At 37.9% G+C, this 21,088-nt stretch overlaps 1 protein-coding gene across 7 annotated transcripts in view; it reads left to right on the plus strand.

Annotated features, from left to right (window-relative positions):
* CCNY (cyclin Y) overlaps positions 1 to 21,088 on the plus strand; it is a 119,976-nt gene that overhangs the window by 70,699 nt on the left and 28,189 nt on the right. For 2 of the 7 annotated variants that reach the window (XM_068173591.1, XM_068173600.1), the window contains exons 2-4: positions 2,065 to 2,139; positions 7,831 to 7,865; positions 18,623 to 18,723. In XM_068173591.1, coding sequence (XP_068029692.1) covers positions 2,065 to 2,139; positions 7,831 to 7,865; positions 18,623 to 18,723 — 211 coding nt within the window. Of the gene's footprint in view, positions 1 to 1,837; positions 1,972 to 2,064; positions 2,140 to 5,927; positions 6,683 to 7,830; positions 7,866 to 18,622; positions 18,724 to 21,088 lie in introns of those variants that run through there. The other 5 variants (XM_068173609.1, XM_068173616.1, XM_068173637.1 and 2 more) reach the window with 5 other exon arrangements.

Genomic DNA, 21,088 nt, shown 5'->3' on the forward strand with positions numbered 1-21,088 from the left:
TCTTTGGGAGATGCGACTTGACTGTAAGATGTGGCGATTGGTTTTCCTTTCTTTTCAGCCCTGCAAACAAACTGTGAGCCTGTACCAGGTTGTTATTTTTGCTCAAACAGATAATTTTCTAGGCTTAAGGAAAGAAGTGCTTTTCTGGTTTTCTGTGTTTTGCAAGCTGGATTCAGTTTTTGTTCCTGATCCTATTTTATTGACTGAATTTGTACTTCTGTACTTTGAAATGGTTGCAGAAAAAAATATCTGTAGTGTTTTTTAAAAGAAAGGGCTTTTTTTTTTTTCTGGTGATGTGTTGTGCTGATCAAAGATGAAGAGGTTAATAAAAGATAATGTATTTTGCATTTTTAAGTGCTGATTACTCTTCACGTAAGGCAAAACATCTTGAATTCAGCTTAGCAGAAAAACCATCCTGAAATGGAAAACAGTCTATTGTTTATGTCAATGGGTGATTATTTTTTTCTTCTATATGTCTAAATTAAATGCATAGAGTAACATGAAAACATTCTATTTCATAATCCCCTGAAGTCAGAACTCCTAACATAAGATGACATTCTTAGGATCTTCTCTAAACTTGTCTGTGATTTCTGGGACAATCAAAATAGCTTTCCCTTGAAATCCCTAGATTACCTTTCCTTTGTGGCATGGATGATAATGATAATAGTAATAAGAAGACTGTTTCCAACTGAGAAGTTGCACTCCTGCATTTCTCGGTTCTTCCTTGTAGGAAATTGTGCCCAGGTTTCCAGCACCATGTCAGGTTGCTCATCTCATGGGCTACAGAATGCAGGGAGGTGAAAAGGAAACCAAGAGAGCATAAAATGGAAAAATACAAATAGAAGGTACATTTGTAAAGACGTGTGTGGTGAGGAGAAAAATGCAGGGAAGTGGAAGACTTAGTAAATTATTAAATAAAGGGGCAAGGAGAGCAGGGAAAGGAAAAGCTACAGGGAAAGCTGTAGACAGAAGAACTTGACCCTGGGGCAAAATGACTTTGTTTTCTTTTCCTAAGACATGGGGCTTAATTTCCAGTTTTACTGAGCTTTCATAAGGACATGAAAGGGGAATGACAGAATTGTAGAAATGCTGGGATAATCACAGAAGATAAACATATCAGTGCTCTTATGTAGTCTCACATAAATGCCTGCTTGAAATGCAAGAGAATGTGCATTTGGAGATAGGGAGAATGTAAGAGAGCTAAGGTTGAGAAAGCTGCACTGGAAGGCAAGGAAATGCTAAAAAATTATGTACTATTTTAGTAGCATGTTTTCCAGTGGATACAGGCCTGTAAGCTTTAGCAAATTGGTAGTAGAGTGGAATTTGGGAACAAATAAAATCAATGGATTTTAACATTGATAAGGAAGATCATTCATAGAAGTTGGTATAATGTATGATAGATTTGAATTTGTAACTGGTAAATATCTTTTAGGACTGGTTTGGGTTTTTTGGAGTTTTTTGGGTTCTTTTTTGTAGTTGTGGAGGTTTGTTTTATTTTTTTTTTAAAGTTGTTACAGCAAAGAGAGTGTTAATGTGTGGAAGTGCCATATTTTTCTAATCTTGACCACATAAAACACTCTGGCCTAGATTTTACTTGTTTACATTCAGTTGCAATAACTACTTTTTTGTAATCATGTCTAATCTTGGAAACCTATATGTAGAGAGTTGTGCATTTGTTTGTAATACTTAAATCTTCAATAATTACATATAACAAGCTGTGTTCTTGTGCCAAGCTGTGGCTTTGGGGCATGGTGGGAAGAGAGGGATCGTAAGTGGGAAATTCCTGACTTCTTGTGTACCAGCTCCTCAAGCTGCTTTATCTGTTTTAATCCAAAAGCAGCCCTTAGAACTGAAGTCTAATCCCAAAGCTGTGTTGATGCAAATGATTTGTGTGCCAAAAAGAACCACTTGTGCAAAGAAGGATAAAAAAGTGGGCCTCAAGATGGATTCTGTTTTACAGTAGCTGCTTAAGTATGTAAACTTGATGTTACTAAAAAGAATGAGAAAATCTGTGTCTGCCATTGAATAATCATAAATTGTTTTTGTGCTGTTCTTTCTTTCCAGATTTGAACATGGAATTCAACCCATCAGATCATCCACGGGCCAGTACGATATTTCTCAGTAAATCACAAACAGATGGTAGGTTACTGAATTTATTACAATGCTTGTCTCTAAACCCTTCGTTAGAATGCATGTGATAATCCTTTAATATGTAATGGCCCCCTCTCCCCCAAAAGGAGGCATTTAGAGGCATCATGTTAGTTTTAAGTAGTCACACCTTTAGCTAATTGTCTTGTCAGACCAGTAGTACAAATATGGATGAAGCTTAATATAATTATATTTTAAAAATATTTTCTCTAAATCCAAATTTTTTTGTGTAACCGTGTCTTAATTTTTTTAAGACATAATAGACTATTGCTTGTGTGAGTTTACCATTAGGCTTCTGAAAAATGTGTAGAAAGTATTTTTTTAGAAAATGCCGGTTTATATTAGCTGAAAGACATTCCAGGATTTCTCTGATATTGACAATACTGTAAATGAGTTCAGTACTAGGTTTTCTTAACAAAATAACTCCCATCCTACCCAAACATTCTGTTGTCTTCTCCTCTTGTTATGGATTTTATATAACCATGTTTGTCTGGAGTTTAGATGATTTTTTTTTAATACCTAGACAAAATGATCTCTAAAATTAACATTGGCTAAACAAGCCTCCTGACAGTTAATAGAATAGAAGCCATTTACTGTGTCTCTTTTGTTCCCTATTGGACATGTATGATATGCTGGTTTAGAAATAAATGAATAATGGATACAAAACACATTATTTTCTAGCAGGACTTTCAAAGCAGTTCCTGCATTTTAATTCTGACTGTTCAGCATGAATTCTTTGTCCTCCTTTCTGCTGCCTATAAATGCTGCTTTTGATTTACATAGTAAATTGCAGTGTCAAACACATCACTTGAAAAATAATGTAGTTTTCACTTACTGTATATTTTTTGCTAGTTTTTGAGCATGACTAGAACAAAGAGGGATATACATTTAGACCCTAATAGAAGAGTTGATTACGTGAGTACCTCCTTTAACCTTGAGATTGTCCTTCTGAATTCAGCCCTGGTTCTTTCAATACCTGATTATTTGGGTTTGGATGCCATTCACCATACTAATCTGGTTTGGCAGTCTGGCAAATGAATATGGTACTATTTCCATAGTTGTATTATGAGGATTGATGTCTCTTTTATAGTGAATTTGCTGTGTTTTGAAACTGTCTAATCCCAAATGGATGCTACTTGTTTCTTGTTACAGCTTGTTGAAAGAAAGGACAGAATAGACCCAAGTTCAACAACTAAAATTTTGACCAGACTGGATGATTATTCTTACTTGTAATAAGAGTAGTTAATTTATTGCAATATGGAGTTAATTTTAAGCATTTTATAAAAGTATTTATACCTATTCTAGAGTTGGTCTATGAAGCTTTGTTCCAGTTTAAGTAATGTGAAGAACATATTTTTGAGTAAGAACAACGAATTTAACAAAATGTTATAGAAATGTTATCAATGGGAGTGTAACATCTGTTCAGCTGTCCTTGATGCATTGGAAAAAATACAAAGGCTATTTTTTTGTATAAAAATAAAAGGATTCTGCAAACATTTATCTACTGATGTATTGCCAAGAACCATCATGTTCTGGTGGGACAGCTCCCAGTACTAAGCGTTTTGCTAGGCTGTACTTCGTTGAACCAAGTGAGCTGGAGCTGTAGGAGTTACCACATTGTTCAAGGATGTTGCCTAACTAAAATGCAATAAAGTGCTTGTTAAGAAGAAAATAGAGGGGGTTTTCAGGGCATGTAGGGCTGTTACCTGAGAGGTTGCTGTGGAATCTAGGGGACCCCCAAGACTTCTTCAGATGATGTAGAAGAGGGGAGCTGAGCTAGCTGTGTTGAAAACACCTAACCTGGGCAAATAACTGCTCTATTACTTGAATAGGATTGGGCTGGTAAACCTTCCTGTTGACTGTAAGTGAAAATATTTCTATAGATAAGACCTGTGGACATTTAAAATACACATTATACAATACACAGAGAGTCAAGTGGCATCAGGATTCAAGGTTTCACCCAGGATCTGGCTCTGGCTGTGAGCATACATCTCACGGTTTTACAGTGGGAAATGGCCAAGTCCATCACTAGGTGCTAGAGTGATTTGGCAATGTTACCTTCAGACAGTTCCATGTTTGGCTTTCTAGTAGCCCTGTGCTCTTTGAGCCTCACTGCTTATAGCATTCTCCTGGCATAGGAGCTGTGCTTGACCTGCTTGTGATCAACATGTGAGCAAAAAGCGACAAATAAAACGAGGCAAGATGTGGCATCTCGGTTTATTACATGGTTTCTAATTGTCGTTGTTCTGTGAAGCCTGAATGCCATGCTAAGCATATAAATTATCCTGCCCCTCTTAGTAGTCTGAACGAACACTTAATTACTTGAGCATTCAATGAATCTGTAGAAAAGTTAAAGTCACAATAAATATTAATTTGATTCCTAGCTTGATGAGCTTTTCTAAATGTTTACATCTCTTTTGGGAATTTTTTAGGTGCTGAATCATATGTATGGAATTCTTCCTATTTGGGGAGCTGGTACAGAATATTGCCTGTTATGTTTTTAACTTCTGCAAGTGCTTTATGCAAGTTCTCCCTCATTTACTGAGCTTGGCCAGTGAGCTGTGGGTGACTGGAAACCCATGCACTATTTAGTGTGTGGGTGTGATTAACCCAGGGTTTCCAAACAGCACTTCAACAATGGAACTGCCTTTTCTTCATGGTAGCAAGGAGGCAATGTTTGCTCCTCCAAGGTGCTGGCAATGGTGTTTTGTGTCAGTGGGTTCCAGCTGTGCCCCTCTCCTAACTTAGATTGGGCTTTACGCATTCAATGTACTGGCTAAATTTTGCAGTATCAGTGCAACAGTGGGCTTTAGACAAAAAAGATTTTCAAATTGTATTTATATAGGCAGATAGAAGTGGAGTAAGCTGCTTTTAATGTTAGCTAGGACCAGTCTTCTCAATTAAAACAAAAATAGATGAGTTATCAACAATGGTTGGAAATTCCAACTTCCAAAGTGCAAGACATTCTTATAGTTGTAATCCTCAAGAATTTTGTTTTCAATCCTGATATGATTAACATTAAAATAAGTCTATAGAAATGGCACATTGAAAGTTTTTCTTACAGCACAATGAAAAATACATACATATATGCATGTACACACAGATGCCTCTGTGTGTGTTTCCTCACCCCCTTTCAATTTCAGGATACTTTCCTCCTGTTGTGAAAGCTCAACAATAACAGTTGAAAGTTTCTGCAGCAATAGGAATAGGTCATCAATTGTAGAATGAGGAAAACTGAGACAATTTGGCAGCGTCTCAGGCTCCACTCGAAGAATTCCATTACAACTTTGAAGTTTTATATTGTTTAAAAAAAGTAGAAGTTTTAATTGTTTAAACTGACTCTGAATCTGTTTGGCTTCACGTCATCAAAAGCCCATACCTGAAACCCAAAATCCTGGAGTTGTAGTTAAGAGTTTATGCTGCAAAGCACTGGTTAATTCTAACGTGATGGTCTGGCCTGCTGCAGACCATACTGACTTGTGTGAGCAGCGAAGCATTTTTTAACTGACTGAAGGCAAGTGATGGAATGACTCTTTACAGTCATTTTGCCTTGTGCAATAATTGGCTTCCCCTTGGTTTAAATGGTGATTGTGATTACAAAAGAGAATGGTTGTGACAGAATGGATTTCTGCTCTGCCTGACTCCCCACTGGCATGTGTTCTGGAGAGAGTTAAGCCTTTCACTATGGCAGAGTGTGCCAGAAGCACAGAAAGAAGCAGCTGCCTTCCTGGAATGCCTCACCTGAGAGGCCAGGCTAACTGTATTTCTGTTATATGGGGAGATAGGGAAAGGAGGTCAGCATGGTGCTTGCAAAGAGGTGCACAAGAAGTGCTTGAGCAGGCAGAAGGGAGGGGTGTGTATAAATAATGCTAACATATTCTTCTGGAGACTGGAAATAGCAAATGGGATTGAGCTGTGAGTGACATTCTTGCTTGGGATAGTAGGGGATTGTACCTTCTTGGGGAATTGAATAAGGGATACCAATACAGAAGACAAAAATTAAGGCGACTAAAGGTCATTAAAATGGAATTTGAAGTATATGTGCCAGCTGTCTTTGTAGGATTTGAAGAACTTTGAATGTGGTATAATTATTTGTGATTAAAACTGTGATTAAATACTTAACTGTGTTCAAAATTTCACAGTTAATGGATGTTAACTTTGAGTCAAGCACTATAGTAGCTTTGCACACAGCTTATCAGAATTGTTTACTGCCTGTACATTGCAATATGTGATACTAGACAAATACTTCAGCTGTTCTCAGAAGTATTCACCATCATTTTGTTGTTCCCCTGTAGATGTCTTATGTATTTTGCTGGTGATAAATGCAATGTGTGGAACTTAAGTGTAGTGCAGTGTTTTAGCAGGATTTCAAACAGTTTAACAATTTACTAGATCATCAGAATTTTTCTGCTGTTCCTGTTTTATTCTGTTTCTTATACAATGTCCATAATTGTGGATCTGAGCATATTCTAAGTGACATGGCTAACATCTGTCATGTGTGATTCTCCTTTCTGCTCCCTGGGAGGAAAATTATGTAAGGATTTTTCAAAGTTTTTTCTTATTTTTTTATTTTCATTTTATGTCTGCATTAAACACAATTATTTTACAGTATTCACACATACAGCCTTGTTTATGTGAGATTGCTTGCTTATAATAAATCGCAGATAATGGCTTCTCATCCAACAGGGAATGGACAGGCTATCCCACCATTGTGAGCACTCTTATTTTGCTAAGTGCGTTGGTTTGCATAGCTTTCAAATCATGATGCACCAAAGTGCATTTAATCACCTACAGCATGAAACCATTATTTTAATCCTGCAGTTTGATTTATGTGGTAGTTGCCTCCAGAGTTGTATCCTAAATGCTGTGTTTTCACTGGAACAGAGCTCCGCTGGCTCTCTATGGGGTGAGTTAATTGGGGAAGTGCTTTAAAAAAATGAAACAGAGTATATATAATCAGCTGTAATAAGCATTTTCCTGACAATTAAGACTTCATACATCTATGTCCCTTTTTGTTGCTATTTACTTTCTGACTGTTTTGGCTAATTATGGCTTTGACTTGGAACCATTGCTTGTGGTGACTGGTTCACACTCACCAAGGAAATAGATTTTCATTGTTACATCTAACATGAGTAATAGTTTCAGGCTTGTGCCTGATCATTATAGAAGGCAGTGGTGTAATCCATACAGTTTCAACGCTTCTCTGTGGGAGTTAGTGCACAGTAAGCTGTGATGAGAATTTGCTAACCCCATGGTGTAGCCGTTGAGGTGCTTTCGTACCTGCAAAGTAGTGTAGGCCACTTTGCAGCAAGGTACCTTGGATGAAGGCACTGGTGGCTCAGGAGTACCCACACAGAAAACTGGGGAAGAATGGCCAAGCCACTGCTACCTTGGACTGCAGCTTACTGCATATTAGCTTGCCCATGTGGACCAGCACCTGGTGAAGTATCCAAATGGATGAGAATTTTAACCCATCACCACACTAGTGAGCATAAATGCCTTTCTGCATACAGATATGTGTTTCTTCTGTGTTTGCTATATTAATATACTTGGTTAGTGCAAAAGCAATTATAATGTTGCACATAGATAGTCTCCTGTTCTTTTTATTATAAATGGTGTATAAGAAGCTTAATCGGGAAAAATAGTCATGTAATATTTCTATCATATTTTGTGTTTTTGCAGTGAGAGAAAAACGCAAGAGTCTCTATATAAACCACGTAAGTGAAAATGCCTCGCTATGCAGCTTTCTCCTTGTTGTCTACATTATCCAGTAAATGAGAGGTATCACACGTGATTTCCACATCGCTGAGAGGGTGCTGATGCTTCACATGTTTGCTCTGCATCAGGATCCTGAAGTATAGGCCTTGGCCATTGAGTTAGTGGAACAAAGCTGTTGGTTTGAAGACAGTATTATGCTCACAACCAGTGTACGTAGGTAACTGGTATCTGGGAAAAAGAGCTGCACACATTGGTATGAGTTTTTAAATTACTCCAGAAACTCTTGAAACTTTAGATTACATTTGTATGCAAGTTTGCATTGCCAGGGAACTACAGCATTGGGTATTTACACAGTTGTTCTGAAGTGTTGATGCAAGGTAAATGTGAATTGACATGTGCTACATGCTGAGTACGAAGACGGGGGTTTGATATGCTTATGTACCCTGGGCATTTTTCAATTCAGTTCTCTTCTGATTGAATCAAATTCCCAGTGAAACTGAGAGCAAATACCCTGTAGCCTGCTTTGGGTACAGGACCAGGTTCTTCACCTCAGTTACCATTGTTTGTACTGCTGAAGCACCTGGAACCAGTGTGATTCCAAGTATGTGAAGCCTTGTGCTGAAATAGTGGAGTCATAGCTAAGTAAAATTGAGAAGGGAAAGAACTAATTGTCTACCAAATGCTATTTGCCTTTAAGGTAAATGGGGAGAGGCTCTCAAGTTTTTCTCTATCTGGAAATATAAGCTGTCATTTCATTTTTATGGTACTACAGCTGCTGAAACAAACAGATGTGGTTTATACCCACTTCATCTCTTTGTGTTGAGGTGAGCAGTTGTCTAGCTCCGGATAAACTGGATTGGGGCACAAATGCAGGTGGATTCAGCTGAATGCTAAAGTGGAGCTCCTAATTGTGATTCACTCCAGGGCTTGCACCTGCAGAAAAAAGGGAGGGAGCCATGAGGGCAGGAATGAACTGCTGTGTGGGGTGGGAGGTCAGGACTGCTTCACTTGTTGATAGAACTGGTTGGTGTTGAGTATTTCTAAAACTACTGTATGGCTTTCAAAGCAAGCTGAGATTTTTCAGGTTCCCAAGAGTTAAGATTCTGAGAAGTCATGGCTTCTGAGAATTCTGTGAGGCTTACAAAATCCTTAAAGTTGCAGATCTAGGTTAGCAGATCTTCTTGGTCCTCATCTTCTGTTCCCCTATAAAACATTCCCATTGTTTATAGTGCATGTGAGGGTAGTTTGCAGAGATGTTGTCTTGTTATAAAACTACTTGGAAAGCCAGTGTACTGGGTTCCTGTAAACTTAATAATGTGTACTTAGTACCAACCATTTCATATGTAAAAATTGTCTTGTGAGTTCTGATTCCTCCAGCAGATTAACAAAGATGCTATTACAGATGCTGCTGGAAGCACCCTAGTGCAAACTCTGGTATAAAGTGTTTTTTAGGTTAGGCTGGACATATTGCAGAAAAGGGAAGGGTGATCCTGTCACTGAGGAGTTGTGTTGTTGGGAGCTCAGTGTAGCAGCACATGCAGTTGATGTGCTAAGTGCTGTACCTCTTCTTAATTTGTTTTGTTTTTCCCCCCCTAAGTACCATTCAAAATATTGGCTGAGGTTGCAGTAGTGTAAACTTCCCTCAGTGGTTTACTGCTACCTTAAGTCTTTGTACTTATAAAGTACTTCTTCTGAATTACAAAGCTAAAAATAACCTTTATGAGGCTGAAGTCTTTACCATGTCTGTGTCTTTACAGGTCCGTTAAGCTTTTTAGGCAATACTCATAGATAAACTGTATTGTCAAAGGTGTCCTGTAATATTTTAAGTTGTTCCTTCAGCACATCTGTAAGTATTCATTCAGCACCTCCTAAATCTTCAGTATGCTAAACCTGATGTACAAACTGGGTGATCATTTTTGTAGGAGTAGCTGTGACTTGTAACTGGAAACCGTGTTTAGATTTTCAGACTGCAGGGAACCATCATGGTTTATTTAGACCACCTTGCTGGAAGAAATGGAAGGAATTAGTTAGATTTAACAGTTGTATGTGACAAATGATGGGTTTTATTTACATGGTACAATGGTTTATGATATACCCTATTGATAGATCAGTTCTTTTCCACTGTTTCTCAGTGTGTGCTAACAGGAGCTATTGCTACTCATCTGTTTCCCTGTTGATGTGAAGTGCTGGGTCTCCACATCTTCTCTGGAGGAAACTTTCCAGAGAACATAAATTTTGTACTGTTATTATTTTGCCTTTTTTTAAAAGAACTCCTCACCATAATGCAGCACTTTTTTCTTTTGTGGTTTTTCCATGATGTCATCTTTTTTGTTGTTCTTCATGCTTATTCTCTTTTGTGATAAATAACCAAGATGAGCAACAAAATATTTTTATCTTTTTGTGCAGTAGCTGCATAACTGGTTGTTTTGCAGGCAGAATTGAATTTCTCCCAAGTGATATGGGGGGCTGGTTAGAAAGAGAAGTGTCAAGAAAAGCTGGGTGTTTTTTTTTTAACTGCTTGCCAAATTGTGTGTAGTAACAGATGAGAATAGTAATTTATATAAATGCAGTTTTGAAATATTACTTAGGAAAATAATTAGTATTGACTCTTCCTCATTTAAAAATGCACTTTCTTAGCATGATCACACCACTGTTCTTTATCTTTCTCGCTTGCTTTTGTTTGTAGGATATTTTATTTGACTGAATAGTTTCCTGTGATCCCCAAACACAAATGGTGGGTTCCTGATTTGGTTTGTTACACTTTGTCAAGAGCTGACAGTTGCCATGTTTCCGATTCACCTTGTCAGTAGGTGTGATGGAAGAAGCCAGCAGCTGCTCTTTTTTTGGGGTGGGGAAAGAATGAAAGGAGGGATTGACAGAGTGCTATGGAGGAGCTGCCATCTCTCAGTCTTCCCCCAGAGCCCAAAGAGATGCATGACAGGTTGGGAATGATGCTGGAAGTTCCCTACCACCAGTGTACCTGACCTTTGCTTTCTTCTAGCCTGTTTTAATTCCTAAGCACTTGCAGCAGACTCTGCTTCTCTTTGCTATTGCACTGGTTTTTGTTATTTTATGTTTTTTTTTTTTAATGCTGCCTTGGTGTGCACATGTCTTTTAATCTGCTTAGTCAAGCTGCTGAGAGGAATAAAGATGCAGACTGAGATAGGGGTGTTTCCTTTCTCAGAGAAGAGAGATTGCATCAGTGTCTCTGCCTGTACAAGGAAAGCAAACAGGAAGACAGACACGTTTTGTGTTTTTAGAGGAGGTGGTGGAGAAAGAGTGAATCTTTTATCATGGTTGCAGTCGGTAGTTCTTTTTACTGTTTACTGCAGTAGGTAGTTCTTTCTACTGAGAGGAGAAAAAAGGTTGTTTTCTCTTTCAAGTTTTTCTAGAAATTTTTCCTTTCAGACAGGAGAAAATGCTCTGTCAGCCCAAGTAATTACTTCTCTTCTAGGCGAGATACACTATTAAAATGAATCTATGTTTATGAGCAGTAATACCCCTTAAAAATAAGGGATATTTTTCACATATATTTCTGTGTTACTGAAGGAAGATAAAGGGTAGGAAAAAGGAAAGAAAATAAAAGTAAGTAATGTCTCACTTCTGCATATTTTTTATTCTGGAGACTCTTTGCCATCCTTGTAGCAACAGCATCCTTTCATCATTGTCTTTTTTAGGGATCTGGACCTTCTACTGTCTGCTACCTGGCAACTGGATGTTCAAATTCCAGCAAACAAATACTGTTTTTATCATTCCAAGTAGAACAGTTAACATCTGTGTGTAGACCAGAATATTTTTTCTTCATCCTGGGGAAAAGTTACTGGGCAACACTCATGTCACGACCCTGGTCTTTGTAAGTGACCCTTTGGTGATTCACATCAGGGGAAGCTTCTCCCCAGACACAGTACTGGGGACTTGCAGAGAACAGTTGGGTCTTTTGCTGTAGGTGGTGAGGCAAGAACAATTTCTATGAGCCTTTTTCCATGCTTGGAGTGATGTATGGCACTTACTCCTATGTAGTTCCCAAATCTTCTTGTCAGATTGAATAAAGAGGCTGTTCTGCTTCCATGTTGTAAAACTACTGGACATGTGGATTATCATGTGGACATGATAATCAAACACTTTCAACTAGTGATTAATGAGTAATTAAGATACATGCTGAAATGGGAACATAGTCTGAAAAGTAGTTTAATCTGTGAAAGCAAAGCACAACATAAAACATGAGATGTTGTTTTCAAGTGATGTTTCAAGAGATGTTGTTTCCAATAGCCAGCCTGAGGCTGGCTATTGGAAAGGCTTATAATTGCTGTCCAAATTCCTTAAGATATTTTAATTGTCACTCCTTACTTGAAGAGAAGAACAAGATAAACAGAAAGATAGAGACTTCTCAGGTGCTCTTGAAGTTCTCCTAGAGATTGCTTAATGTGGCCTTTGCTCCTCTCCATTGCACAGTCACAAAAAAGCAGGTCTAGAGGGGGCCTTTATAGGCCACCTGGTCCATTTAGCAGATTCCCTACACTGTTGCCATTCCCAATAGATGTAGCTTAAGATTCTTTCCAGGCATCTAGTAAGTTAAAATTAACAGGTTTTAATGGCTGACCTAAACTTACTGTTTGAAATGTGTTTTTCTAAAGTCTTTTAGTTAGCTTCTTTTCCTGTCTTCTAGGGTAAAGAATTTTACCTCTCCTGTCAGCCTCAAGGCAGTAGGTTATGTGAAGTGATAAACTTTTTTATGGGGAGAAACAAAAGCTAGCTTTTGAGTTAGAGTGAGAACATGCAGGACAGTTCTTTTACAAGGGGCTATGTAATGCTTGCTTTGCTGGGAATGTAATAAAGTCCCTCTGGTGAAATTGCACAACAGTAGCAATTACATGCTTTGTAAATATAAGCCTTTGAGCTGATTTTAACAGTCAAAGAAATATTTAATCTTTCACATTTATAAAGCAGGGTGCTTTATCAGTGGTTAAATAGGGCCTGCATGTGCTGCAGAGGAGTTTACTGGTGATTGCTGAGCCCCTCAGGAGCTCAGTGGTTTGCTGACATAATTTCCTATAGTTGACATGAGTAAGGACGAGTTTGACAGCCAGAAACTCGCAAGTACAGATCTAGTCTAAGCTAGGCTAGTTTTGGACTTTATCAAACATTGGTGAAACATCAGCTGAGGACAAAGGTGAATCATGAGGAACAAGGGGTATTACTTAAGAGTAGTTGGACTGGATTTTTTTTTTTAATTGTAGTTGTTGGCACAGGAAGATGAACATGCTGGTGCAGTTTCCTATTACTCTTGTTCTGGTGAATATATCTACACCAAAGGTAGACCATTTTGCTGTATTGGCATTATGCAAGACAAAAATAAGTGCAGAACTTTGCAGAGCCATGTAGAGAATTGTGTTGCATGGTTTGCTTGATTTGGGAAGCACTTTGTTGACCTGTAAAAACATGTTTCTTCTGTGAAAAATGTTGTCAAAATGAAATCATGTCCTGAAGCAACATAAGATCCTCAAGATAGGAACCTCCCTTTTCCAAGTCAGAAGCAGTCCTGGTATTTTTGCTAACTGTTGTAATTTGGCTTCATGTGCACTTTTATGTGCCAGTTTTGCCTTTTAGCATCTTGGCCAGCCTCTACTACCTGGAAGCTAATGGGCATGTCTGCGTAGACGGGTGCAAGCAAGCCTCAGTTTTTCCATGGGGGAAAATATTATTTAATAGGACCTTTTAAAATCATGCACTAACTTAGACCTGGTTTGCAGGGAGTAGAGAAACTACTATCATTATTTAGTAGAGAAGCTCCAAATTATCTTTTGATGGACAGTCGCAAAAGAACACTGGAAAAGGCTGAAGCTGCTTTGCCAAACTGGAAGCTGACTGGCTGAGAGCCAGCGCTGGTACAAAAGCTGTAAAGCTTCATTATTGTGCCCAAATAAATGAATCCTGCTGAGCATCAGGGCAGAGAGCCACCCTAGTGCTGTTGAAAAGGCCAGAGCTGGCCCTTCTGCTCAAATCTGAGTGTGGGTTTTGGGCAATGTACACCATCCATTAGATGTTTCTACACAAAACCCCTCTAAAGTGCCTACTTTAACAAAAGAAACGGTAACATTTCTTCTTTCCCCACAAATTTAGATTAATTTCTAAGTGATGTTTCCTGAGAGAAATTAACTCTTTTGTACAGTCTCATTGTGAAAAAGTTAGGGATTCATTATGGTCCCTTTCAAAGCAGGTACCTAGAAGCAATTCTGTAGTGTTTGTGTGATTTTGATGGCAAACCAAGCCATTAGATTTCTGATAAAATGTTTTTATATAAACTTCAAGTAAAAACCTGTAGTTCAAACATCTTAAAAAACATAGGTTTTGGAAAATTGGAAAGTGTTAGGATGAAGCTGGAAGAAAATGAAGCAGTGATATTTGCTTAGTACTTGCTGTGCAAGGGGAAAAAACTGCTAGTCTTAAGAGCTAGGAGCGCCTGCATTATTGGAAACTGAACCTTGATCTCTTAGGGCTTTTTCTGTAACATATTAAAAAACATAGCAAGTTATAAAGCAGAGTTTTCTGTTCTGCATCTTTTCCTGTTAAGAAAGAAATTCCACAAAACACCTATTTCATATTCATTGTGACCTATAATGTCAGCATTTCTTAGTGGATGTCTTTGGTTCGAATGAGAAAAATAGCAACTGCTTCTGGAGTAAAGAGCTACAAATCCTCTCCACCACATGATAGAAGATTGGTCTAGAATTCATCTCAAAAGCTTGTTCAGTCTGATTTCTTGTCCAGAAGCAGAAGCTTATGTCTAAGCTATTCCTGGCCTGTTTGTTTTATCTCTTCTTTACAACTTTCAGTGATGGAGATTCTATCACTGCTCAAGTCATTTAAGCTATCCCTACTATGAGAAAAAGGTGATGACTTAGGTGTTTTTGCCATCACCTCTTCTCACACTTTCATGTACAATCTTAATTTTCCATGGTTTAATATAAGCCTGCTCTTTCTTATCCCATCCACAAGGGTCATGGGGAACATCGTCCTCTTCTTTGTAACTTCCTTCAACATGACTTTAAAGCCATTATTTTTGCTTTCTTCCTGGAGAAAACCTTTCCAGCCTGCCTTTACAGTCCCTTGTAAATCAGGTTTTTCAAGTCTCTGACTTATGTTGCTTCTCTGTCCTCCAGACTCTGAAATAAATTCATCTTTCTTGAAATACAGTGTCCAAAACTGGACATAAAATTACAGTGGAGCAGTGGATGGATGCTCTACTCTGTTGCATACTTGGTAGCTCTATAAAGTCTATTGATATATTGCATTTTTAAAAAGAAAAATGTTCTCTGCAAGTTAATCTCAGCTGCAAATACATTAAAAATACTTTGATACTGTGATCAAAGTTGTTGGTCAGTATTTTATGTGGAGTTGACTGGACCTCTGTGGAATGTCCCTTACTTCAACCTTCCAATTTGAAAGTGATCCCTGGCTGACCAGCATATAATTTTCCAAGTAGTTTTTACCTGCCATGTTTTCCTTAGTTTGCCCTTTGGGAATTTTATGTGAGATGAAGTTGGAAGTCTTGCTGAAGTTGAGAGGCATGACATCTACAGAATCTCTTGGCTACAGAAATAGTACTGCAGCTACTGAAAATACATGTAAAGTGAATCCCACTTCATATCAGTGAGGTGCTTTGAATTAGTAAATATTTGTAATAGCAGAGGTTGTCAAGGCTTCATATATGTCCTATGCTCATTTTTGCATATGAAGATTTACAAAAGGATGTATACCAGTCTGTCCTTTTCCCTGTGCCAGCTCTGTGGTGGGATAGAACTTGAGAAGGATCTCATTAGATGATTTGGCTAATTTCTCCAAAAGCTCTATAGTCATCCTCAGCTCTTTTTTTTTTTTTTTTTTCCTTTATTAGAGCCTCTTTGACTTGTCTAAATGTGACCATTTTTGTGGTCAGCTGTGATGGATTTGAAATACAAAGGTGTTAAGCTCCTGTACAATTTTGGTCATGGACCTATCCCACTGAAATGGACGCAGAAGGGAGTTTGTCGATAGGACAGTGCTGAATACTGAGCTGATGCTCCGTAACCTCTTTTGTCCTTTGCAAGGATGGAGAAGGTTCCTGTGCAACATTTTATGGAGGCTAAGAAAAGTCTGTTTGACTGAACTGTGGGATTTAAGATGTCTCCCAGCTTAGTCAAGGTAAAATATGAAACCAAGAGTGTTTCCAGCAATTGGAAAAGGTAGAAAATCTGTTACCTGCTGCATCATATGGCTGCAGTTGGACATCAGAGTAGAAGCTGGGAATGTTGATGTCCGGACAGGTCAGTTATTCACCTGGCACAGGTGTGTGTATATTTACCCAAGGGTGTAGCTTTATACTTGGCACCATTCTTCTGACTGGGACAGGTAGCTCCTTCCTGCCAAGCTGTTGTGAACAGAAAGTGAGGCATGAGACACCACATATTTTCCTGAGGTGTGAAAAGTTCCAAGCCTAACGAAGTGTGATGTGGGCTGAAAATCCAAGAAGAGTTCTGTGATGTGGTAGTTTCAGAAATAAGGTGCATTGCTCTAATTATTGACATGTGTCAAATGTTAGAGTGCTGTTTACATAGGAAAATTTAAATCTGATAGTGGTGTTGCCACAGAGTTATTTTCTGGTTTTAAATTGTGCTTCCCTTGAACAAATCTGGTGTATTTATCTTAAATTTTATCTAAACCTTTAAAGCATGTTGACACTTATTATGCAGAAAGAAAACTTTCCATGTGTTGTTTTTTTTTAATAACAATGCTGACATGTGTGTACATCTCCCTATTTTTCCCCAGCCACTAGAGTCTCATTTTTGTTGTTTTTAAGATGCTTTGCCTTTATCATGCCTGTGGAAGGTACTCAACAGACTAATGCAGATATTTAAACTAAACTGTGGTAGAATAAGGGCTATGAATCACCAGTCCCCTAGTAATTCTCTGTGTGCAGCAATGCTAGATAATAAATTTTATGGCATTAATATTCACAGTACTTATAGTTTTTTTTCATTCTTGCCTAACATACAGTAGCTTGGAAGGTAGATGGATTGTCAGCTTTCAAAGTATTACAAAGTACCTTTCCAAAGTCCTGAAGACCTGCAGGATTTTTGAAAAGTGGTATTTTTCATTTTCTCAGTAAACCTTTTCACTTCCAAGAAAAGCAGTTCAGCCAACAATTTTACTGGTTAAGTGAAGGACCTTGAGAGTATTTGTTGGTAAGCTTTCAGATAATTTGAACATAATGTTTCACAATTGTGGCAGCTGCAGAAAATGTTGGGTTTTTTTTCAATTAACAGGAGACTGTGGTTTTTCACTCATAGCTGTGAAATACAGAAATATGACTTAGATGTGTGTAGGTTTTACCAGGAATCTGTCTGTGTAGTGAATGCTGCTAAGTCAGCTGCCTGTGGAAAGTGGAGCATTGGTGAGCTGATGGATGCTGGCACTTGTAATAATATCTGCTTTGGAAAATGGGCAGGGGAAGATGTACTGAGGTAGGAGTCACAGGACTGTATCTGGATACTCAGTTGCTCTGAGCTGGTAAATACCTCTGAATTCCGCTGATGGTATTGACATTGGTCCCTCCACTGAAACACTGGAAACTACATTAATTGTAAGATGAATTAAAATTTCCATGTTGATACGCCAACTGAATTTTAAACCTATTCTGTTGTGAGTTAAATGTGTAACTTGACTGATCTTCACTCTCCTGCCCTAGGTTCTTGGTCAAGTTATTTGCTTGTGTAGATGGAATAAGCAAAGATGGAATCAAAGAGGATTAGGGACTGTGAGAGCTATTAGCTGATGTGGTTGAAACTGTTCTCTTTAGCCTGGTGGAGTGTTGGCTGCTCTCAGCTGATGGAGAAGCTCTCTCAGCAAAAAAATGTTTAGAAATAAATAGAGTTCTCAAATGCCAATTTTTTTGGCTGAATTTTCCAGTGTTTTTCTATGGTAGTGCAAAAAAAGGATTGAAATATATTGAAAACCTTTTCTTTTAAGATATGTTTTTTTTAAAAAATTGCTTATACTCTTTTCTTCTGTTCTTTGATCAGTTTTCTTCCTTTCTGATAACAATCTGTTATTGATGAATTATTTTTTATGAATTATGAATTTTGAATTTATGAATTTTGATGAATTATTTTTTATTTTTTAAAATTTGCTTATACTCTTTTCTTCTGTTCTTTGATCAGTTTTCTTCCTTTCTGATAACAATCTGTTATTGATGAATTATTTTTTATGAATTCTCCTTATTAATTTTGTAGTTCTACTGTGAAGACCTCTTTCCCTTCCTTCATTCTGTTAGCTTTTTGAGGGTTTAAATTTTTTTTTTTTGCAAGCATGGTTTTATATCTGTTGCTAAACTGGTCTTCATTGCTAACACAATTTCTTTTTCACTCTTCCATTTACTCTTTTGGAATGAGGACAGAAATATAGGTCTTATTCATCTTTGCTTTCGAAGTGTATGTATGTATTTGAGTAAGCCTCAAGAAAATTTTTTGCATGGTTTTGGGGAAGGAGGGATGCAGGGGATTTGGGACTTGAAAGCATTAGCAAGTCTCAGGCAGGGATTTTTGTGACTTTTGCACTGTTAATTATTTCTGAACTTTCTGAACTGCTTCCAAATGTGATCACATTACTGTGTGCGTCATTGTGAGAGACAGAAATTTGTCTTTTTAAAATTCTTACATTTCCTCAAAAAAATGCTTTGCTATTACATAATTGCCATTGTTCTTTTGCATGTTTTCCATAGCATCCTCCTGGGCAGTTGAGAAGGAAGTACAGTTCCTGCTCCACTATTTTCCTGGATGACAGCACGGTCAGTCAACCAAACCTCAAGTATACCATCAAATGGTGGGTTTTACACTTCATTTATTTTTGTTAGCACTTACATTTTGTGTGTGCATTTATGTATACTTATTTCTCAACCATTATTAAGCAAGCGTCAAAGATTTTAGTTTTTGAAGTAATAAATTTATTTAATCAGTCATGCTCCAGACTTACTGGGTGATGTCTTAGATGAGCATTTTAAGTTTCACTGGTGCCTTTTTACTTTTGGAGATAAATGAAATTCATATTTGTAGAGTATTGTTCTTTACATTTTGTACAGTAAGGGGAAAATATAAACCAAATGCTCAGGCATTTTGTGCTTTTTATTAATGGTTGCTGATAGCCTCTCTTGAGTTGTCTGTAGGTTGGTTACCTTGGTGTATGCAAATTCAAAAATTTATTAAGACAGTATCTCTGCTGCAGGGGTGTTTACATGAGAGACAAATCTATTTAGACTACCACATCCAAAGGAGTTTGTAATGTTGGTCACTAAGACAGACCTTAATTTTTCTGTTAAAGGAAAAAGAGGGGAGAGGAGAATGGTTTTGTAGTTAAACTGATGCCTGATTCCTTGTCAGCTCTTTCTGCCTGGAATATAGTCTTTCTTTTCTTCAGATTTCTGTCACTAACTTAAAAACAGTTCTGATTAACACTTGAAAAAGGTTTTGCATTTCTGAGGTGTTTAGGCTTTTTTTGTCCTTGAATCTCGTACTCTTCTGCTCTAAAATCCTTTGTATGCAGAATAAGGGCAGCCTTTTGGGTGGGTTTGGGGTCTCTTTTTGCATTAGAACTGCCATGGCTCGTGGGAAGAAGACATGGGCTCAAGTGCAGCAGCCAAGAAGCATTTTCAGGACACAGAAGGATGAGCTGGTGGTGGGGAAAAGGGTGGTGTGTCTGGGAGAGACTCAGGTGCATGGGCAGAGTTGTGGGGAACAGAAGAGCCAGTGCTGGGATGGGGCAGGGGTCGTGCAGGGCTGAGGCCAGGCTGCCAGCATGGGAAGGGTTGGAAGCTGCAAGGGCTCAGAGAGCTTGGAAAGGGACTGCAGAGGGTGAGAAACTGAACTCTGGAACACAAAGCCTCTGCATCTTCTGTCTGGCGGCACATTTAACAGGTTGAAGGGTGAGGACATGGTAGGATTATTGCTTTTGTAGGACAACTTCATTTTTTTACCCACACCTTGCAGTCTCTGCAGGAAAATAACTATTGCATAAAGGTAAATCTAAGAGGGAGACATTTTGCTCAGCTCATTTATCTCTTCTAGGTCGTGTTATGCACTGGTGTGTTTAAAATATTACTGTATCCACTGCAGCATCTGCAGCAGTCGGGGTGGCTGGGATAGGGTGATGGAAAGCTCCATAATCATCATTTCTGCACGCCTAGTGCCAGCTGAACCAGTGTATGAAAGGTAGAATGAAACTTGGATGAGCCCTGAGAGACTTTCAGATTCTGATACAGATTTCTAAATAGTACATATTTTCTAAACTTAATTTGACATTTTGTTACAAAGGCAACCATATGGGCACCAAGCAGAGCTGTGCACATAGGTTCTTGCATCTGCTTTCATTAAGTGAACTGGAGCTGCAAGTGTGTTCCTAGGGGCATAATTTAAAATTAAATTTTAGGATTAATTCATTTTGTGAATATCATTCTGTCAAATCAAATTCCTTCATAAATGTGTGTTTTTCTTGTGTTCAGTAAGTACTGTGGTCTTTAGGTACACACTATCTCTTGATTCCTTAAATATGTGTCTGTATTAAAAAAAAAAAAATTTAAAAAGCATGTATGTTCTAAGGACTTCCAATACATAGAATAATAATAATAGGTAGGTAAAAGCTCATAAAAATTTAGTAAAAAATATTACTTTTAACCAATAAATATATTTTCTACTGTATGGCTGTTCAAAAAAAAAAACCCCAATCGAACCTGAAATAATTTAAAATTCTGCAAGAGTTTTAGCTCAAACATATTATTTTCCTAACATGCAGTATCTCAATTTTCATGTAAAAATTCTGGAATAAAATCTGAGAGCAATCGATTGACTCTTAAAAGATCTTTTACGGAAAAGTGGGAAATTTTGCATTAGTATAAAACATAAGCATCTTACAGTGAATTATTATGAAACAAACTGTCTACAAAGAGAATCAGTGAATTCCCTCCTCCATCCTCCTCTTTCCCCTTTAGCTTAGATTGGTTTTATGCTGCTGCAGTAAGTAGGGAGAGTGCTGGCTTGGCTTCGTTCTTTAATAAAAATGTATTGTGAGTAAAGCATGAGCTGGGAGTTGGAAACTGTAGGATAATCCTAAGAATCCATGCTTTAATTTTGTTCCATTTCAAATGGGAATGAGATCAGTTAGTTATGTATGTAATCAAAATCTTAACTTTCTGTGA

Source organism: Anomalospiza imberbis, chromosome 1, assembly GCF_031753505.1.
Source record: "Anomalospiza imberbis isolate Cuckoo-Finch-1a 21T00152 chromosome 1, ASM3175350v1, whole genome shotgun sequence".
In the NCBI taxonomy this organism is placed as follows: Eukaryota; Metazoa; Chordata; class Aves; order Passeriformes; family Viduidae; genus Anomalospiza; species Anomalospiza imberbis.